This window comes from Ranitomeya variabilis, chromosome 3 (genome assembly GCF_051348905.1).
Source record: "Ranitomeya variabilis isolate aRanVar5 chromosome 3, aRanVar5.hap1, whole genome shotgun sequence".
NCBI classification, from domain to species: Eukaryota; Metazoa; Chordata; class Amphibia; order Anura; family Dendrobatidae; genus Ranitomeya; species Ranitomeya variabilis.
The window spans coordinates 744,357,052-744,379,442 of record NC_135234.1 but is presented as its reverse complement, the minus strand read 5'-3'; the positions used below and the strand labels follow the sequence as shown (position 1 = coordinate 744,379,442).

At 39.3% G+C, this 22,391-nt stretch overlaps 1 protein-coding gene across 6 annotated transcripts in view; it reads right to left on the bottom strand.

Annotated features, from left to right (window-relative positions):
- Positions 1-1,590: 1,590 nt before the first annotated feature.
- The window catches only part of GRIA4 (glutamate ionotropic receptor AMPA type subunit 4), a 446,709-nt gene continuing 425,908 nt past the window's right edge, over positions 1,591-22,391 (bottom strand). The window contains exons 15-17 of one of the 6 annotated variants that reach the window (XM_077298518.1): positions 19,846-19,980; positions 10,686-10,758; positions 2,584-2,747 (exon numbers count right to left, since the gene is read on the bottom strand). In XM_077298518.1, coding sequence (XP_077154633.1) covers positions 2,734-2,747; positions 10,686-10,758; positions 19,846-19,980 — 222 coding nt within the window. In that variant the 3' untranslated portion in view covers positions 2,584-2,733. Of the gene's footprint in view, positions 2,748-10,685; positions 10,759-19,732; positions 19,981-22,391 lie in introns of those variants that run through there. The other 5 variants (XM_077298514.1, XM_077298516.1, XM_077298517.1 and 2 more) reach the window with 5 other exon arrangements.

The following is a 22,391-nucleotide window of genomic DNA, read 5'->3' as shown; positions in this document are numbered from 1 at the left end:
TTCAGGCTGGCGCTACAGAAGTAAGAATTATTATTATATTATTATTTGCTGCTGGCCTGAACTGGGAGCCCTCTGAGGCAGCTTTGCTTCTGCAGCATTGGAGGAACGCAGGGGCACAGAAGCTAGTCCGATCCAGCGATACGGCCCGCATCGGAGCCGTGCTCACAAGGTCTATAGAAAAGAGCTCGTAAGCGCTGCGTTACTTGACTAGGATACTGACCAGTTCTGATCGCCTGTGTAGGTGTCTGCCTCTTTTCATGGTAAACATTGAAAGGGTGATTGGAGCGCATCAACCCCTTCATTCAGCTAAGCGAAGGGGGCACCGGAACACAGACCGCCAACAATCAAACATTTATAGCTTAAATGAAGGTCATCAATATTACCAGGGTTAAAAGGAATCTCTCAGCAGGTTTTTGCTATGGAATTTAATAGCATTATAATGTGGAAACTGAGACCTTGTTTCCAGGGATGTATCACTTACTCGGCTGCTTGGTGATTTCCTGCTTTGTCCTATGTGGATGTAGCAGATCAAAGATATCTGGGCTGTGTATAACCCCGCCCGCACCCCTGACCAGCAGCTTTCTATGTATACTGTGCACCAATCAGTTGAGTAAGGATTAGCCTGACTGGGCTGCACGAGACGTGTAGTCAGGGAATGATTTTATGATAAAATACTGATTGTAGTAAAACTACAGTACAAAGCCCAATAAGTGACATTTCCCTGTAATCAGGCTCTCTGCCTTTACATTATTCTGCTCCCAGATTAAATCTCAAAAAAGGGTTGACTGATGCTTTACAGGTCAGAAAATAAAATTGTTTTAATTATGATTTCACTTTTCATTGAACTTTTTGTTAATCGGAATGTAATATATAACAAAAAGACTTTGTATATGCTACAATAGAAAAAAATATTTAAATAAAGGGGTAATATTTTCCAAATTTGTTACGAAAAAGAAGAAAAAAATCAAGGCAATCAAATTATGTTGATTATATTAATATTAACAACATTTACAGCAGTTCCTTTTTACCTGTTAAAGGGGTATTCCCATCTCCAAGATCCTATCCCAATATGTAGTAGGTGTGCTAATAATAATACTGGCAAATACCTCCAATTAGAAATGTAGTATAGTTCTCCTGATAAGCCATGTCGCTTGCCCAATGAGCATTAGGTATCCATGGTTGCACATGGGCAAACGACATAGCTTATCAGAAGAAATATACAACATTTCTAATTGGAGGTATTTTCTAATATTTTTATTATTACACCTAGTACATATTGGGATAGGATCTTGGAGGTGCGAAAACAACATCTTTTAAGAAATAAAAGATTTTAAATTAAAATAAAAACAAAATTATCTACTATATTTCCAACACAAATGACCAAAAATATGGCATGAGCGTATCAAAACATTTCACAGTGACTGTAAAAACACCCAGATTTATAAAAAAATAAATAAAAACAAAACAAAAAACAACTATTCTATTTCAACACTGTTGGTTTGCTCTTGTATTACTTTACATTTGTTACCTGAAATTTTCGAAAAATTTTAGAATTTGAATTAATAACTCCAGATGGCAACATCTTAGAAAGAACGCATTTTCATTTTATTTTCAGTGGGTACAAAAACCACATTTTTTTTTCTTTTTTACACAGAACAAGATTATAAATAATGTCTGGAACAGGAGTGACCCGTAGTCTGATGAGAATCTACACATCTAACTGATCGGACAATTGTATTTTCTGGTGGTTCAGACAAAATGAATTACATGTGTGAAGAATGAAAATCGAAGAAATTGACCCACAATTTAAACAAAAAATAAAAAAAAAAATTATACTTTGATGGCGTTTTTTTTCTTTTTTTTTTAATTATTGCAATGAACAGTTCCCTAACATGAGTAAAAAAAAAAAGAATTGTTTTGTACTCTATTCAATTTACATCAGTTAAAAAGCAAGCATGTCGTCGTTTTTTTCTCTTTATTTCAAAGAAAAAATGTAAATAATTTATTTTTTTATTTTTTTTTCACAGGATTTACATGATTATTATTTATTTTGATTTTTTTTTAATCACAGTTATTCTTAAAGAGATCTATTTTCGACAACTGGAGCTTCATCCTTTATATGCATGGAGATTTGTTGTTTTTTTGTTTGTTTTTTTCTCAATATACTGGTTAGTAATTTCATTGAATTCTATAGCTATTTTCCTTCTTTGTTAGAACAGAAGTATTGTCCATTCTGATCCCACGCTTCACAGTTTAATAAGCTAAATGACAAGTCTGTTTTAATAGTCCTTCCGAGATAAATTTTGTTGCTGCTAATATACTCTTTCCCGCCCCTACCACCCTCCCCCCCACCAATAAAACTAAATTATGCATTTTCCTGATATAAAATCTGAGTTTGGGTTTCCGAGCGGAGCTCATGCACACATTGTTGCTGATGATGTTTGGCGCTTTTGGACGTACTTCCCGGTTCTCAGCAATATTTCTAGGTCTTCAGTGATTTTCCCATGATGTGGCTCACAGTCTGTGCTGTATTTCACTCACCAACAGTGTATAATTAAGGCACTCAATAAATTATTTGGTTTTTATGGTAGGTCCGATGCAATTACAGCCAATCCTGAACTTTGTCTAATTGCAGTCCCAGTGTGTACGGCCTTCGGGCAGTCGGGAGTCAAGACGCGGCCATTTTCTCCTACGCTCCCCGTAATGGATAATCTGGCTTTGTTTCGTATGGCTTCAGAAAAGGTCAGCTGAGTGATAAAAAGAATGAATAATAAAAAGAGAGAATTACTATATCGGATTTGTCTTCATCCAATACCACAGAGATACATCGATAGATTATATTTATACTAGACATCTGCATTTTCATATTACATCTGTTTTTTTGTTGTTATTTTTTAAACTTCTGAGATTGAAATTTAGAATTTTACTACAATTTTATCGATAGAGTAATTTATCATCGGAAGTTTGTTTCGCTTTTATCCGTTTATATGGATTAACTATGTAATTGCCTACACGTGTTGAAAAGCATAGCTTCCTATCTTTAGTATGTCTAACCAGGCACAAAGTTGATGCTAGCCAGGCTCAAGAAGGTTTCTGATGGTAAAACCTATGGTGTCACAAATAAAAATGATTCCAAGGTAAATTATGAGTTCAGTTTAAAAAGGACATGTCACTTGCTGAAAAAAATGGAATTACATGCCTTCTAAAAATCCCGGAGTTCCTCTAATTCTGATGCTTTTTTCTGTTTTGCGATGCGTCGCTCCATTGCAGAGATATTCACATTTGTTTGTTCTGGAGCCCAGTATGTGAAATCTCTTCTTGTAGTGCAACTGGGCATTCCTTCATAGTTTTCTCTGGGGGTGTGCTCTTTCATGTCTTCCTCCCAGATGCTGACAATAACAGAGATGGTTAGACTGCACGATCAGCTGCCAAGCTGTGAATGGCAGCGTCTGGAAGAGAGGGGTGGAAGTGCAAGTTCCCATAGAATACTTTGAAGAAAGCCCAGTTACACTACAAGCAGAAATTACACATATGGTGCTTCAAAAGCTATAAATGTGAATATCTCTGCAATGGAGGGACGCATCGTAAAAAGAAAAAAAGTGGTAGAATCAGGGGATCGCAGGGATTTTTTAAAGGTATTTAACTCAGTTATGTGAATCAGTATGTGAATCAGTGGTTTCCAGACTACTATGGAATGAGGATTGGATAGGGAGAGTTTATTCTGTCTGATATAATTTCACCAGTTGGACAATTCCTTTTCGTTACAGAGATGACTCAGGCTATGTTCATATAAAGTTTTTTGATGTGTTTAAAAATCATGATATTTTCAAGCGGAAACTGCTTCCCGAAATTCTCCTGTCTTGGAGAATTTTTGGAGAAATTTATCCTTTCTAAAGTAGTTTTAACCCCTTTACGCCGTGGACAATTTCCGTTTTTTCTTCACCTTCTTCCCAGTGCCATAACTGTTTTATTTTTCTGTCCTCGTAGACAATGTGAGAGCTTGTTTTTCGTGGGTTGAGTTGTGCTTCTGAATGACACCATTCATTTTACCACGGAGTACTGGAAAATGTGAAATTGTGAAAAAGTTAACAATTCATTTTTATTTTTCGACCAGTGGAGCTGTGCGATGGTTTATTTTTTGCGGGTCGAGATTATGTTTTTATTAATACGATTTTGAGATAGATATGACTTTTTGATCACTTGTTACAGCCTTCTTTGTAAAAAAACATAATTTTGGCACTTTTGAATTTTTTTGTTTACGGTGTTTACCAATCAAGTTAATTATTTTTAGATTTTGATAGATCAGACTTTTCTGAATGTGGTGATATCACATATTTGTATATTTTTATTTTATTTAAATGGGGGAAAATGGGGTGATTTGAACTTTTATTTTATTTTTTCTTCATATTTGTAAAAACAATTTTATTTACTTTTCACTGTGATTATTACCCCCTTAGGGAACTTGGAGATGCGATTGTCCGATTGCTTTTGCTATATATAGCCATACCACAGCATCCCTGCATATAGCAGAAATCACGGATTCCTTTGAAGCCTGGCCACAGGTAGGGTTTCAAGGGAGCTCTGTAACAACAGGCACGGGGGTCATCAGCTCTCCCAACAAGCCATCGACCACCTGTCATCACATCACGGGCATGCTAATGGGTGGAAATAATGAAGGGAGTGCACGCCGACACGTGTTAAATGCCGCTGTCAAGAGATTGATAGCGGCATTCAACAGGTTAACAATCACGGGCGGTGTAATACACAACCATCATCTGCCAGGCACAGGGCGGGCTCGCTGCGGCAGCTGGCTCATTACACCTGCTTCCGACATGCGCCGTACATGCACGGTGGATGTCGTGAAGGGGTTAAAGTGGCTTTTGAGTTATTTGCACACAGAGTTTTTCGAGGAGTTTTTGGAGCAGAAAATTAGTGAACTTACCAGAAACCAGAAAATCTCTACTCCAAAACTAAAAACTCTTTAAAAAGTTTGAGTTTTTGTTTCGAAAACACCACAAGAAGACTCCGTGTGCACATAGCCTTGAAGAGTTTTGGAGAGTGTTTTTTCCAAAAGTGCTTTTTGCAGCCTGTTGATTTGGCAGAGCCTAGTTTGGAGTAAATTCCATCAGGAACTGCCTCAAGGAAGTGACATGCACTTTTTTGTTTACACCAGTTGTTTTTCAAAACTTCTTCAGGAAAAAAGATATGGACAGCAAAGTGGATTTCCTATAGAAATTAATAGGAAGAGTTTTCCAAGCATTTTTTAAGATGTTTTTGTGGAAGGTTTCAGAAAGGATCCGCTCCCCCCAAAAATCCTCAATAAACACTATATGAACATAGCCTTAATGATAAGATGATCTCAAGGTGTTTTACTGTGGGGACCTCAAGTTAGCAGTTGAATCCAAGGCAACATGTACTACATTTTTCTAGAAGGCCTCTACAGGGTAAATAAACATTACACAGCCTAAGGGAAGAGTCAGATGGCCGCATAATGACGAGGATCGCAACACAATGCTCAAACTTTTTGTCGGTGGCTCTCCTGACCTGAGCATGACAGCATATTTATATAGAACTGTCATGCTCTGGTTGGCATAGCTGCTGGCCAGTCCGAGCATTGTGTTGTGATCCTCGCCTGAGTTATATGGCTGTCTGACTCTGCTTCTCCGGAGTCATTCTTTTTGTTTTTTTCTCTATTATTACAGGTTGATACGATACAATACGATACACTTTATTGATCCCTGAGGGAAATTATGGTATTACAGCAGTGTTACAAATGAGAATACTTAACACGCATCCTTCTCTTTTAACTTAATTTTCTAATATAATAATCAAAAATTGGGTATTTAAGCAGTCAATTCCTGCTTTAGACTTCATTTTATCATCAGTTTTTTTAATACCTACAAATGCAACGGTCCAAAAGCAAATTATTCTATTTTCAATATTATCACAGGTTTAAAAAAAAAATTGCCATGAGAAAGAAAATATAAAACTATATGAAAAACATGACATCAAATGAAACAATTAGTGAGACTTCAAGTAGATCTATTTTCAGATGATCTACTTTTTCCAGATTTTTCTTTTTTCAACGTCTTAAAACAGAGAAAGCTATGTCCTTTTGACTTAGCCGACATTACATTATAAAGTTGCTTTATTTGGTTTTGTTATATTTTTAATGTGAGTTTTTAAAAAAATTTTTGGTAACTTCTGGTGCATTAATATTAGTATCTTTAATTACTTCACACAATTTTTTAACTTTAATATTCTAATTATTTTTTGTAAAACTATATTTACTTAGACATAGTCCTACATGTCCTAATTGAAGTCATAAACATTATGTGTATGCTAATGTATCACATGTCTACATTTGAAAGCAGGTCTATATGGCCACAGAACAACTGAATAATTTTGTCTAAAACACAACACATACAGTAATAAAACAAAAAATCTTTAAAATATTTGAACAAAAAATGGAATTAAGATAAGTTAATGAATGTAATGTAAATGCTCAAAAACAACATCATAACATCAAGATAATAAGTATAGTACACACAAATAAGGCCATTAGGTCATTGACTACAGGTGCCTACAAATGCTCTAGTACTTGACTAACTAGTTGACCAATGCGATCTTCTGACGCTATGATAAACACTTGCCATACGCAAACCACAAGATTATACATTCCTCACAATCAACCACAAAAAGTGAATGTGGACTTGGGGAGTAAAAGACTTGTAGTTTTCACCCAGGGGCAGGGCCGGACTGGCCATCTGGCAATTCTGGCAAATGCCAGAAGGGCCTCTCTGGTCATGGGCTGCCTTGTCTGCTACGTTGTTAACAGAGTCGGTGTTCTCAAGACACCCATACTGTTAAGAGTTGTGACAGAGCACAAAGTTGCTGACTCCGTCACTTACCCCAGCAGGCCACTTGTATCATTAGAAATATTGGTCTTGTAGAAAATCTTCCTTTCCTTCATACAGTGTAATATTAGTAATATACCCCATCTGATTCATGGGGACGGGGTCAACATGGGCCTGTGTGATTTCAAATGCCAGGGCTGAATTTCGTCCCCAGTCCGTACCTGCCCAGGGGAACTCATTCTATATTAAAGAGAACTTACCATGTCCCCAAAAATGGAAAACAACCACCTCCATTCGAACGGAGGCCAACCCCACAAAGGTAAGCTGAGGGAAGGGCAGCAGCAGGGGCAGCAGAGGGGATCTCGTTTGGAAGGTCTGCTTCCCCTAAGTTGCTAGACTGCCTCCTTTTGTGGAGAGTGCCAAGTCAGCGTAAGAAGACTTATAAGTCATGCAATGCTCCTCTGGGAATTTATACTGTACGAGTATACAAATAGCCTCTTCAGAAAGGAACTCTAGTGACACCTATTGGAAGTAGCTATCCTAAAAGTAAATATCGATCCTTTAAAGGGAATCTGTTAGCAGGTTTTCTTATTTAATCTGAGAGCAGCATAATGTACAGGCAGAGAGCTTGATTCCAGGTAGGTGTCACTCATTAGGCTGTGTGCTGTAGTTTCAGAACAATCAGTGTTTTATCAGCAGGAGATTATCAATGCCTGACTAGGGCTCACGTGCACGGCAGTTCAGATAATCTGGCTAAACCCACCCCATCACTGATTGGCGATTTGCTGAAAATGTGCATTGTACACAAGAAGCTGCCAGTTAGGGGCCACATAATATAGGATAGACGAAAAATGGGGAAGTTTCCGGCACAACCATCCAGGGATAAAATGGATTCTTTATTCAAACGTAGTTAAAACATTAAAAGGTACGAGACCTCACCTTTTAATGTTTTAATTACGTTTAAATAAAGAATCCATTTTATCCCTGGATGGTTATGAAGGAGTACTGCAGGAGAAAAAAAGCGCAATAGGGTCTTATCCGATGGAAATTTCAAATTACACAATAGGATTGCACTCACCTATTTTCTGTGGAAATGTCACATGGAAAACTTATAGAAGTTTTGACAGCTGCCGCAGATCCAACAGGTCAGCCCGTGACCAGGTTAGAATATTCAATCTAGAAGTTTTTTGGATATCACCTGCGCTGCTGTAAAGATGAATGTCCAGGTGTATTGAAGATATAGATGATGGTTTTATTCTCAACGCGTTTCGAGCATCTCCTGAGGAAGATGTCCTAGTGACTTCGAAACGCGTTGAGACTAAAACCATCATCTTTATCTTCAATACGCCTGAACATTCATATTTACAACAGCGCGGGTGATATCCAAAAAACTTCTAGAATGAATATCCCTGGATGGTTGTGCCGGAATCTTTCCCCATTTTTCGTATACCTTCCTGTGAACACCACTGGAAACGTCCCTCTCACCATAAGAACGGATAAGACGCCAATCCAAAAACTCCCATTTGTAGAGTGTGTTTGGCTATTTACCCCTCATGAGTGCAAAGCAGGAGCTGATTTAGCTGAGCAAGAGGATTCTAATGGGGTCAAAGATAGTCCTGCTTTGCATTGACGACCCCAAAACACATCTCCAAATGGAGTTTCTGGTTTTGGCTTTTTATCCAAAGTCACATGGCAATGCTCGTTTAAGGGTCACTTTCATTAGGTGGCACTAAAGGTCCAGTCTTCTTCCTCTCTGACGAGGCTATTTGCATATTATGAAATGGGGTGTGTCTCAAAAGATGATGTTGCTGGTACTGCTCTGATACTGTGTTGCCGTTGATGTAGCCGTTCTGGCCCAAGACCTATTGGGTAGCGAAGACTGCTCAGTTGTCAATTTATTCTTCTATTAGTATATTAGCCATGGGAATGAATGCACCGGATTGGATTGGATTAATAGAGTTATAAAGAATACTCTGTGATCAAGGAGAAGGCAGGAGTCAAGGTATGGCAGCAGTTCATCCTTTTTGGAGACATGCCAAGTCCTACTGATCAACAGTAGACGAATAGTATAAACTTTATAAAGTGATAAATCCATAAGACTTTTTTTTTCAACTAAATAGCAATTTTTTTGCTGAGACTAATATTTGTGATAAGACACTTTTTAACTAAAAACTGCAGAAGCAAAAAAAAGAATGGAAGACCTCCACATGTCAACGTATGATGCATTTCCCTCCATTCTTTAGCGTGCTAAAAAGATATTGTCACATCCTCGAGCCACAGCCGGTGGTTGGCTTGGGAGCCTTCCACTCAATTTGTGAACATGGTGCACAAAAAAAGTTGAAATATATCTTGGTACAAGCTACGAGTTATAAAGAACATTAAAATAGCCATACAAGTCTATGGGGCCTTTCTGTATACAGTAGATGCAGTATTATGAAGTTATTATTTGCATTTCTAGGGGAGAACACATATGTAAAATGGTGCCAAACACTCTGACATAAGGTTTTCTGGTGCCACATTACTGTATCCATGCAGTCGGCTCTGCCATCGACATGACCCTAAAACTCGTTACCTCTTTGTATTCATTACAGTCTAAAGAAATAGTGCTATAAGGGTAGGCTTACTTTTATTCAGTGATCTATGTTGAGCATTGCGTCGGATTTTTCAGACTAAATCCCCCCAAAATTCCCTGAAGGAGCCATTGAGTATTATGGAGCAGGAGGAGCTACTTTGGATTCCACTTGGCCTCAATTCTGGCAGTGTCTACCTTTTTAAGTGGACACAAACACCACTGGAAAAGATGTCAAAAGAGTCTAAAATTACTCCGGCTTCCCATTATACTGATTGGCTTTGTCAAGAGTTCCATCTGAATCCTGTGTTGGGGAATTTGGACGGAAACTCCAAATGGCAGTGCTCAGAGTAGAACACTGGATAAAAAAAAACTGGGCCTAAAAAAAAGTACTTTATATACTCATTAGAGGGTATCTGTCAGTAGGTTCTTGCCATGTAATCTGAAGACTGAAGAAGATAGGGGCTGAGACATTGAATTTAGGGATGTGTCCTTTATTAAACTGTGCGCTGTTGTTTACTTACAATGAAGGTTTTATCACTAGGAGATTATCCGATTATCATTGCCAGGTCTGATGTGCACGTGACTGCTAGTCCGACTCCGCCCCCACCTGTGATAGGCAGCTCACTGTCAATAGACAATGTACATAGAGAACTGCGGTGTGGGAGGAGTTAGCTTTCTGAGCTCTGCTTTATGATACATCTACAAACTCTGATTGTGTCACAAGTGCTGCACCCAGTAAACTAAGTTATACATTATTGGAATCAGGGTCTTTTTTTCCTACATTACGCTGCTCTCAGATGAGGTAGTAAAAATCTAGTGAGAGGTTCCCTTTAAGCTACCTCAATAAAAAACTTTCTTGGTAAGCTGAGATGATCCTAGCATTAAACCATTTTTTGGGAAATATATGGTCTACAGGTTGTGCAGGAGATTGTTCTTTCCATGCTATGTTAATTGTGTTAGATGCACAATACAAATAATGCAACATCTTGTAAAGTTTATTATGAAAAACATTATGATAAAAAAATAATAATAATTGATGGACTGACCCGATATGACTATGAAGATGTAATCAAATTAGACTGCACCAATCTGTCTTCATCTTCCAAGCAATTGGATCTAAACGTTTGGGTCACGCATCACAGCATATACTCATGATCAAGCAGTCATGGTGGGAAAAAAAAGTGGGCTGCTGGGTGCGTAATTCAACAAAAGCTGAAATGTCTCAATGATTGTAAACTTTTCAAAAACCAACATACTTTTACAGTAATGTATACTGAAGGAGAATAGCCCTGTTTTTGATGATCTGCAACAACCTTGCACTTTCTTCACCTAGAACGTAAAACAAAATAAAATAACGCTTGAGGTAAAGAATCACAATGATTTGTTGCAGAATGGAAACGAATGCTAAAGTAAAAAAAAAAATGAAAAAAAATAAAAAATTGATACTGAAGCTCAGGTCACCTCATTATTGGTCAATCTCCTTGTCGCTAATCCCCGATGCATGCATCCGTATTGCATGCAGAGAAAACCTTCATGGCGGTTCATTAGCAATTAGTGAGATCACTTCAAGCCATGGCTGTGCTTCAGGAATAACATAGCTACTTAATAACGGGCTAAGCTGTCTTCTTATGACAGAAATGAGCTCAGCCCAATAGCTCTCTTAGTGCGTGAAGGCGAAAGGTACTACAAATAAATGGCAAAGCAACAGGATGGTGAAAAATGAGAGGGTTTAATTTTCATTTAGAATTAAATTTTGAAATTTCAACTTTTAGATTTATTTTGTATTTAAAAATAAAAATATAAATAATGGTATCACAAAATGGAAAACCTGTAAATAAATATTAGCTATTAAGGAGCACCAAATTTTTTAAATAGTTTTTTATTTAAGGCAAAACCCTTGATAATAAGAATAGTGAAGGTAAAGGGTTGTAACTAGTGATGAGCGAATATACTCGTTACTCGAGATTTCCCGAGCACGCTCGGGGGTCCTCCGAGTATTTTATGGTGCTCGGAGATTTAGTTTTCATCACCGCAGCTGAATGATTTACATCTGTTAGCCAGCATAAGTACATGTGGGGGTTGCCTGGTTGCTAGGGGATCCCCACATGTAATCAAGCTGGCTAACAGATGTAAATCATTCAGCTGCGGCAATGAAAACTAAATCTCCGAGCACTAAAAAATACTCGGAGGTCACCCGAGCGTGCTCGGGAAATCTTGAGTAACGAGTATATTCGCTCATCACTATTTGTAACCAGCAACCTCATGTCTTGATACAATCAAGATAAAGACCCTGGTGGACCTATCTAGGCTTGCTCAAGATCGATCTTCCTACAGATCGCTCATCCATCAAATTGCCGTGGCTCGAAATGGAGCTGAAGACGTTAGATAAAATAAATAAAGGGTTAAATGTACTGTTCCCCTAATTCATATAAGAGCAAACACCTCAAATACCCTGATAATGTCAAATATTTTTAAGTGTTCAGATGACATTAAATGCCAAAAGCTTGACCGAATTAAGCATTTCTCTAGCCAAGAGCCTCTTAGACTATATCTGCCACATCTTTCTATACCTTTACTTCTTCACAACTAAGAGATATCCTCCCTTATCACTTTATCTTATATAAATGTTAATCATCTCCTGTAGTTCACATTATCAATGAAAAAAAAACAACTAGAAAAAAAATTCAACCACTTCGAGTGACTTTTGTTAAACTTTTCAATGGTTTACGATTAATTAGGAAGTCGCATTCCCTAATAATGGCAACCGGCTTCATAAACTGTTATCACAGTTGGATGTTTTGGCCAGCTAAACAATACATGTACAATTATGGCCAAAAGTTTTTAGATCCAAATTGCTCCTGGATTTTTGGGAGAAGTTGCGCTTTACATAAGTGGTGCTTTTTCTAGCATGATGGAGACCGGCAAACAAAATAATTACATTTTTTGGTTCAAATCATGACCAAAAAACTCCCTCAAGATCTCAATCCCATTGAGAGTCGTGAGGAAATCCTCAAAAAGTGAGTGGAAAAGCAAAATCTCAGGAATTGTGATAAACTCCATGCACTAAATAGGCAAGAAAGGGTGGTCACCAAACAGGATTTGGCTCAGAAGATGAAAGCCAGCTGCCAGTGCGATTTGCCAAAGTCTTAAGGGTCAACCTTAAAAATATTGAATCTTTTGCATAAAATTGATTTTTTTTATCAATAAAAGTGCAAAATCTTATGAAATACTGATAATCGTACTTCACTAACAATAGAAACATCTGACTAAAAGATCTAAAAATACTGAAATACTTTGTGAAAACCAAAATTTGGGTCAATCTCAAAACTTTTGGCCATGACATAATTACATGCGGAGTTGCCAAATAAATGATCATCTATAAAATACACAAACAAGCCCATTTCATAAAAAAGAAAGCTACTGCTTGTAGCAAAAGACTACTCCGGGTCATAAAGCTTAAAAAGTGGCTAAAACAATAATAGCAATATATACAGTATATAAATATCTAAAAATACAAAAAGGAAAAATACTAAAATATATTGGCTCATAATTAATTACCGATTTTATATAAATCCACTATAGAACTGATCATACGGATGAGTAAATGAATATAAATTAGAATAAAAACCCCACAAAATAAAATACAAGTTAATTTGTTATTTCAAAATGATTGATGTATTTGCTACAAACTAATACCAAGGCTGCTTCACGATTCAAACATTCTGTTCGTCTGTTTTAGGTACTGATAAATGAAATAACTGATCTGTAGCATCAGTGTAAATGAAAGCAGGGGGTCCCATTGATTATTATAAGGTGCGTATGGGTTCCATTTCTTGGAAAAGAAAAAAAATATTCTGCATGCAAGACTATTGGTTCCATTGTAAAAATCAAACACCAACCAGACCATATAACTGTCATAACTAGGGATGAGTGGACCCATGGAAGTTCGGGTTCTGGTACAAGACCTGAAATTTATCCGAAAGTTTGGGTATCAGAATTGTACCCAAACTTGAACCAGAACCCGAACCCCACTGACAACAATGAGGACCCGAACTTTTGAGCTTGAAAATCTCTCTCTCTCCTCCCAACCCTCTGGAACTCTGAACATTGCAACGGACTTCCGAGAGAAGTCCGTGTTCAGCGTTTAGCACCGGACACTAACTGTCCGGTACGAACCCCAAACTTTAAAGTTTGGGTTCACTCATCTCTAATCATAACTGGATTGGATTGGATCACTTATTCAGTTTGAGCTTTCCTAAACCTAACAGAAAAACAGGATATTCGAAAAGAAATGTGAACAGAGCCAAAAATGTAACTCTAACTAAAGAATGGAAATTTTATATTTTGCCATACTTTCGTTCTCAAACTGGTGGAATCAGGCTCTGATACAACAAAAGGCACCAAAGGTCCCATCAGACAAAAAATATTTGTAAAAAGTGTGCATGCTAAACTAAACATATCTATAGAACCCTATTGACCCAACGCAGTAGCATAGCTCCACACTTAGAGGAGACCACCCAGAGCTACCGCCATGAACTATATTGACATGTGCAGCATTAGAGAAAGAAGACATGATCTTCCTGCACTACCGCTCAAAGTTCTGTAGACTGCAGGTCACTTTAACCCCTTCATGACCGTGGGATTTTTCGTTTTTCCGTTTTCGATTTTCACTCCCCTCCTTCCCAGAGCCATAACTTTTTTATTTTTCCGTCAATTTGGCCATGTGAGGGCTTATTTTTTGCGGGACGAGTTGTACTTTTGAATGACACCATTGGTTTTACCATGGCGTGTACTAGAAAACGGGAAAAAAATTCCAAATGCGGTGAAATTGCAAAAAAGTGCAATCCCACACTTGTTTTTTGTTTGTTTTTTTTGCTAGGTTCACCAAATGCTAAAACTGACCTGCCATTATGATTCTCCAGGTCATTATGAGTTCATAGACACCTAACATGACTAGGTTATTTGTTACCTAAGTGGTGAAAAAAAATTCCAAACTTTGCAAAAAAATAAAATAAATAAAATTGCGCCATTTTCCGATACTCGTAGCGTCTCCATTTTTCGTGATCTGGGGTCGGGTGAGGGCTTATTTTTTGCGTACCGAGCTGGCGTTTTTAATGATAGCATTTTGGTGCAGATACGTTCTTTTGATCGCTTTTTATTGCATTTTAATGCAATGTCGCAGCGACCAAAAAAACGTAAATCTGGCGTTTCGATTTTTTTTCTCGTTACGCCGTTTTGCGATCAGGTTAATGCTTTTTTTTGTTGATAGATCGGGCGATTCTGAACACGGCGATACCAAATATGTGTAGGTTTGATTTTTTTTTAATTGATTTATTTTGATTGGGGCGAAAGGGGGGTGATTTAAACTTTTATGTTTTTTTTTATTTTTTTCACATTTTTTTTTACTTTTTTTTTTTTACTTTTGCCATGCTTCTATAGCCTCCATGGGAGGCTAGAAGCAGGCACAACTCGATCGGCTCTGCTATGTAGCAGCGATCATAAGATCGCTGCTACACAGCAGAAATGCAGGTGTGCTGTGAGCACCGACCACAGGGGGGCGCTCACAGCCACCGGCGATCAGTAACCATAGAGGTCTCAAGGACCTCTATGGTTACCTTCCTGACACATCGCCGACCCCCGATCATGTGACGGGGTCGGCGATGACGTCATATCCGGCCGCCCGGCCGGATGCGGTAGTTAAATGCCGCTGTCTGCGTTTGACAGCGGCATTTAACTAGTTAATAGCGGCGGGTGATCGCGATTTCACCCGCCGCTATTGCGAGCATATGTCAGCTGTAAAAAACAGCTGACATGTCGCGACTTTGATGTGCGCTCACCGCCGGAGCGCACATCAAAGCAGGGGACCCGACATCGGACGGTATAGTACGTCCGATGTCGGGAAGGGGTTAAGCCTGTGGTCTATAAAACGGCAGGGTGATGCAGTGGCTGAAGCGCAGATGCATGTACAGGACACAACGAGATGAAGTCACTGCGCTGTATCGGGACTCTGTCCTCCAGGGAATGCACCGGTGCAATTACATTAACACTTTGGTCTCTCGCGTTTTGCTCATAGAGTGGTGAGGATCCTGATATATGATTTTTTTTATTTTAGTTAAAACATGTGGTGTGACTGTAGAGGCATCAAAAAGTATGGGGGGCCCTCATACATTGTAGGGGGCTCTCATAAAATGTGGGGGCCATTATACTGCATGGGAGTAAATGTGGGGGCAATTATACAGTATGAGAGCTAATGTGGAGCCATTATACAGTTTGGGGGCTACTGTGGGTGCCATCATGCAATCTGGGAGCTAATGTGTGAGCCAAAGTGTGAGCCATAATACAGTTTGGGGCCTACTTTGAAAGATATCATACAGTGTGGGAACTAATGTGGGGGCCATTATACAATTTGGGGACTACAATGCAGCTATTATATAGTATTGCAACTAATGTGGGGGTCGTTGTACAGTATAGGGGATACTATGGGGGGGAGTTATACAGTGTGGGGGCCCTCATACATTGTAAGGGGCTCTCATAAAATGTGGAGGCCATTATACTGCATGGGAGAAAATGTGGGGGCAATTATACAGTATGAGAGCTAATATGGAGCCATTATACATTTTGGGGGCTACTGTGGGTACCATCATGCAATCTGGGAGCTAATGTGTGAGCCAAAGTGTGAGCCATTGTAACAACCCTGCTGGCATCACTGCATGGTCTTCCATACCCCACCTGCCTGTTGCATCAACTCACTCACTCAGTGCCATGCTGAGATCTGTCTGCTGCCGGCTCCATGCCATGTGCTCCATGGCCGCTTACTCTGTGTACACTTCCTGGCTGTGTGCATAGGGGCGGCGCCAGCTACTCCGGATTCTTATCGAGACTGTGTGCTCCTCCATAAGGTGTTCCTGGCCAATAGCCTAGAGGCCTCTGATACTTAAGGCATCCTCACGCATTGGAGGATGTCTGAGCAAACTATTTCCCTCAGTTAGCATTTGCTACTGAGCTGCCAGGTCATGTCTGTTTAGAGGGCTGCAATACGCAGGCCTTTATCTGTGTTCTGTTTGTGTCTCTGTGTACGCCACCCCGTGGGGCGTTGTACCCTGGTCTGAATCTGTGTTCCGTTACTTCTGTGTCTGAACTCTGGTCTATGTCCATTCCTGTTCCTTCTTTGCTTGTTTACCATTCTCACTCTGCTGTGTTTACCTCTGCGTTACCTATCTGCTCTGCTTACCACTATCAGCGGCTCTGCATCTCTCTGCTCTGTTCGCCACTACCTGTGGCTCTGTGCTTCTCTGCTCAGAACTGCCACAACCTGTGGCTCTGCACCCTCTGGTTCTTGGCTTTGCCTCCTGCGGTTTTGGCTCTTGGCGTTGTCTCCTGCGGTTTGCTTTTGGCTCTGCCTCCAGCATCTCCGCTCTTGGCTCCGCCTCTAGCATCTCAGCTCTTGGCTCCGCCTCCACCGTCTCAGCTCTTGGCTCCGCCTCCAGCGTCTCCACTCTTGGTTCCGCCTCCAGCGTCTCTGCTCGACTCTGCCTCCGTTCTTGGCTCCATCTCCTCCTCTGCCTTCTTCTCTGCTCTTAGCTCTGCCTTCTCCATCTCTGCTGTTAGCTCTGCCTTCTCCTTCTCTGCCCTTAGCTCTGCCTTCTCTGCTCTTAGTTCTGCCTTCTCCTTCTCTGCTCTTAGCTCTGTCTTCTCCTTCCTGCTCTTACTCCGCCTCCTGTGGTTCTGCTTTGCATCTGCTCTTACTCTACCTCTTTTCAGCAACTTGCTGTACAGGTCTTTACCTGTTTCTTTATATTCACCAGTCTGAACAGGTTCCTACCTGTTTCCATATACCCTCCAGTCTGAACAGGTTGTTACCTGTTTCCATACACCCGCCTGCCTGTATACCAGTTCCTACCAGATTATCAGACCAGTCCGCCTGTCTTCCAGAGTGCCAGCTGTGCCCATCTGCCTGCCTGTATATCCGTCAAGCCATTCTGCCCGTCAGGGCCTCTGCCATACCCATCCATCAGCCGGTGTCACAGCCGTGCCTGCCTGTGTCTTGTCCCCCAGTGGGATCAGCATCCACAGTGAGACTCCATCCTGGAGTGGTACCTGGTAGCTACCTACTGCACAAGTCTGACCATCGGAGGCTCCAGCGAACACCTAGGAAGCTACTTAGTTACGCCCCTTCCAGGAAAGTCTGGTCTGTGGTCCAGTGGGGCCACACCCCCGCACACGCCCGCGCCAGTCTGGGCATGAGCGTTACAGCCATAATACAGTTTGGAGGCTACTTTGGGAGATATCATACAGTGTGGGAGCTAATGTGGGGCCATTATACAGTTTGGGGACTACAATGGAGCTATTATATAGTACTGCAGCTAATGTGGGGGCCATTATACAGTTTGGGGACTACAATGGAGCTATTATATAGTAGTGCAGCTAATGTGAGGGCCACTAAACAGTTTCAGGACTACTGTGGGGGCCATTATATAGTGTGGCAGCTAATGTGGGGGTCGTTGTACAGTATAGGGGATACTATGGGGGAATTATACAGTGTGGAGGTCCTCATAAAATGTGGGAACTACTGTGGGGGCCATTATACAGTTTGAGAGCTGTGCGGGCAATTATATTGTGTTTTGGGGAGGCAGTGAGGATATCATACTAGGTTTAGAGGAGCTGTGGGGGTACCAAACTGTGTATAGGTGAGCTGTGTGCCTATCGTACTGTGTATTCAGGAGCTGAGGACCATCATACTGTGTATATGGGAGCTGTGGGAGTATCATATTCAGCATAGGGAGCTCTATAAAAAGGAACATCAGCTGTAAGTCACCATCTATAATGGCACTGTAATCTCTTACATGTTCTGCGGGACTGGTATCTACAACTACATGGTCACCATATGGCAGTAGTATGTGTTAGTCTTTGTACGGTGATTTATTTTCAGTTACGGTATAGTCATCTGCTGAGGTTCCTCTATGCCCACAATTAGGGTGTGTCTGACCCAAATTATATTAAATGGCCAGATATATTTTATTTTACTGTATGGCACAATATAGTAGACTCAGTTTTCCATACAGAGGCCTATACGGTGGGATACACCAGGAAATACTCTCTGATGTGACGCTAACTGGGCCAAGCTGGCAACAAACAGTAAAAAAAAATAATAATGTAAAGGACTATTATAATTTGACCATCCAAGTTAATGAAATGGCTAAAGTCAAATCCCACCAAGGACAACATCAGCAAGGAGTTTGTATGTTCTCCCCATATTTGCGTGGGTTTCCTCTGGGTATTGAGTTTCCTCCCATGCTCCAAAGACATAATGATAGGGAATTTAGATTGTGATCCTCAATGGGGACAGTAATGATAGCTTGAAAGAGCTGTGGAAATTAAAGGCACTATATGAGGTTAATGAAAGAATTCTTGATGGCCTGGGGGGAGTTAAAGGGGCTACTGACAAAATCACTGGTGATCTATGATTTAAGACAGGGTTAATGACAGAATCCTTAGTGTTCTAGGGTATTGAAGGTTACTATTTTGAAGAGGAAACAGTGAGATATTTAGCATAAAGCTACTAACATCTATTCCCACCAAAAATATAATTAAAATGTTTAGCTCTTCAAAATTCACGAGAAAAAAAAAACCCAGAAACAACGTAGGTACTGCATTTCACGGTAATCAAAGTACACGATATAAAAAAAATAATATTAGATAAAAAAAATAGCTAAATAAATATTTAAGATAAAACATAACCTCACGATAAACGTGGTAATAAATAAAAAAAAAAGTAGAAATCATAGGATGCCAAATTAAAAAAATACAAAAATATTCTTACATAAAGTTTAATACAGAATTGAAATTTTTGGAATAATTTATGTGCAGGGTATTAAGCAATAACTCCATTTGGGGAATTATTTTTTTCCCCTCCTTTTACTATTGTGTTTAAAGTGAACTATAAATATGTTCAGAGATATATGTATATATATATATATTTATTAAGCTAAAAATATGTTTTTTTTAAATACTTTTAAGATTTGCTAATTGAACAACAAATTCGAGGTTTGTATGGAAAAAATAAAATAAAAAAATCGTAGAAAATTGTAGAAAATCTATAAAAATATATATTTTTTTCAATGCAGATGTCTATAAGCAACATACACTGTACATCTGCAGCCAAGAAAATACGGAACCACTGAGCACTGAATTTCTCAATACTGAAAGCTTTTTTTCGTAGCAAGCATAACCAATAGACAGACAGGTCACAACACTGCACTACACATGGCATCGCCCACTCACTATAGTAGACCCTAGGTCCTACCCCTAAATCTTAACACTCTCGGTTCCATATACGTTGTAACCTTCTCTATAAGTTGCTAAATTCTGGGTATTCTGCGAGGAAGATGGATTAAAATTCTGTGCACTCTTTGCCACCTTCATTCGTTTCGCCTCTGCCCTTGACTTGTAACAGAACTCTATCAAAGCCACCAGCATTGCCAAGCCCAGGCCTCCAACCAGAATGTAGAAAACTCCAGCGACGTTACTCAGACTTAATGCACTTGTCTTGTCCTGCAAAATAGAATAGCCCAAATTAGCAAGAACAATTCATTCAAGGCCCAAAAAATAATTTCAGAAACAGATAATTTGCTATTTCTCTACAGCTACATACTACTGCACTGTTAGAGGCAAGTGATGTACAGAAATCCATAGGCTGCAGAACTAATATGGCAACATTGGGTATTGTGTTTCCAATACTTTAGGATGTAACTAGTCATTCGCCAACAGTGGAAAAATACTGTTACCTCTGTTATATGTACAATGGAAAACAATGCAATTTGGGAACTTTGAATTTTAAAAAATAAAAATGAACACATTTAACTTTTTTTCAAAGTGCATAAAACTTTTTAATTTTTTTTTTCAAAACATGCTATCGTTTCATAATATAATTCTAATAACATTCACAAAATATATGTAGCTGACATAAAAAAAAAATCAGTTTGGATGGAAAGGCTTCTATACCTTTGTCAAATTTTTACATCACAGAGGTGGTGCATTAAAATATTATTAATTTTTTATTAATTTTTATTTATTTGTTATTAGGCTTATAAACAGAAAGTATTTGAAGAGCATTTAAAATGAAATCTTTGAAGCTGTTCGGAATTTTTTTTTCTAAAAACAATTTTAGATTTAGTTTTAGAAACTAAGTTTACTTTTAAAGTCTATAAGGCTGCCAATGAGGTAAATGAGGCATCTACTCTACTAATCTACGATCCCAATTTCTACGGATCGGTCAGAAAAGCTAAAAGAACACAAAAAGTATTACAATTCTGTATGTTAAATAAGTAAAATATATAAAGTATATAAATAAAATTATGTCTAAAATGTATATTTAATCATATTGTACCAAATCATCTTCGTTTGAACTTGGACTCCACAATTTCTAATTTTTTATCAACAAATGTTAAGATTTTTGTTTAGTAAATAGCTAATATATATATACATACAGTACAGACCAAAAGTTTGGAAACACTTTCTCATTTAAAGATTTTTCTGTATTTTCATGACTATGAAAATTGTACATTTACACTGAAGGCATCAAAACTATGAATTAGCACATGTGGAATTATATACTTAACAAAAAAGTGTGAAACAACTGAAAATATGTCTTATTTCTAGGTTCTTAAAAGTAGCCACCTTTTGCTTTGATGAATGCTTTGCACACTCTTGGCATTCTCTTGATGAGCTTCAAGAGGTAGTAACCGGGAATGGTCTTCCAACAATCTTGAAGGAGTTCCCAGAGATACTTAGCACTTGTTGGCCCTTTTGCCGTCACTCTGCGGTCCAGCTCACCCCAAACCATCTCGATTGGGTTCAGGTCTGGTGACTGTGGAGGACAGGTCATCTGGCGTAGCACCCCATCTCTCTCATTCTTGGTCAAATAGCCCTTACACAGCCTGGAGGTGTGTTTGGGGTCATTGTACTGTTGAAAAATAAATGATGGTCCAACTAAATGCAAACTGGATGGAATAGCATGCTGCTGCAAGATGCTGCAGTAGCCATGCTGGTTCAGTATGCCTTCAATTTTCAATAAATCCCCAACAGCGTCACCAGCAAAGCACCCCACACCATCACACCTCCTCCTCCATGCTTCAAAGTGGGAACCAGGCATGTAGAGTCCATCCATTCACCTTTTCTGCGTCGCACAAAGACACGGTGGTTGGAACCAAAGATCTCAAATTTGGACTCATCAGACCAAAGCACAGATTTCCACTGGTCTAATGTCCATTCCTTGTGTTCTTTAGCCCAAACAAGTCTCTTCTGCTTGTTGCCTGTCCTTAGCAGTGGTTTCCTAGCAGCTATTTTACCATGAAGGCCTGCTGCACAAAGTCTCCTCTTAACAGTTGTTGTAGAGATGTGTCTGCTGCTAGAACTCTGTGTGGCATTGACCTGGTCTCTAATCTGAGCTGCTGTTAACCTGCGATTTCTGAGGCTGCTGACTCGGATAAACTTATCCTCAGAAGCAGAGGTGACTCTTAGTCTTCCTTTCATGGGGAGGTCCTCATGTGAGCCAGTTTCTTTGTAGCGCTTGATGTTTTTGCCACTGCACTTCGGGACACTTTCAAAGTTTTCCCAATTTTTCGGACTGACTGACCTTCATTTCTTATAGTAATGATGGCCTCTCGTTTTTCTTTACTTAGAATTTGTATTATGGCAAGAAAAAAGCAGCTAACAGTCTATTCAGTAGGACTATCAGCTGTGTATCCACCAGACTTCTGCACAACACAACTGATGGCCCCAACCCCATTTATAAGGCAAAAAATCCCACTTATTAAACCTGACAGGGCACACCTGTGGAGTGAAAACCATTCCCGGTGACTACCTCTTGAAGCTCATCAAGAGGATGCCAAGAGTGTGCAAAGCAGTCATCAAAGCAAAAGGTGGCTACTTTGAAGAACCCAGAATATAAGACATATTTTCAG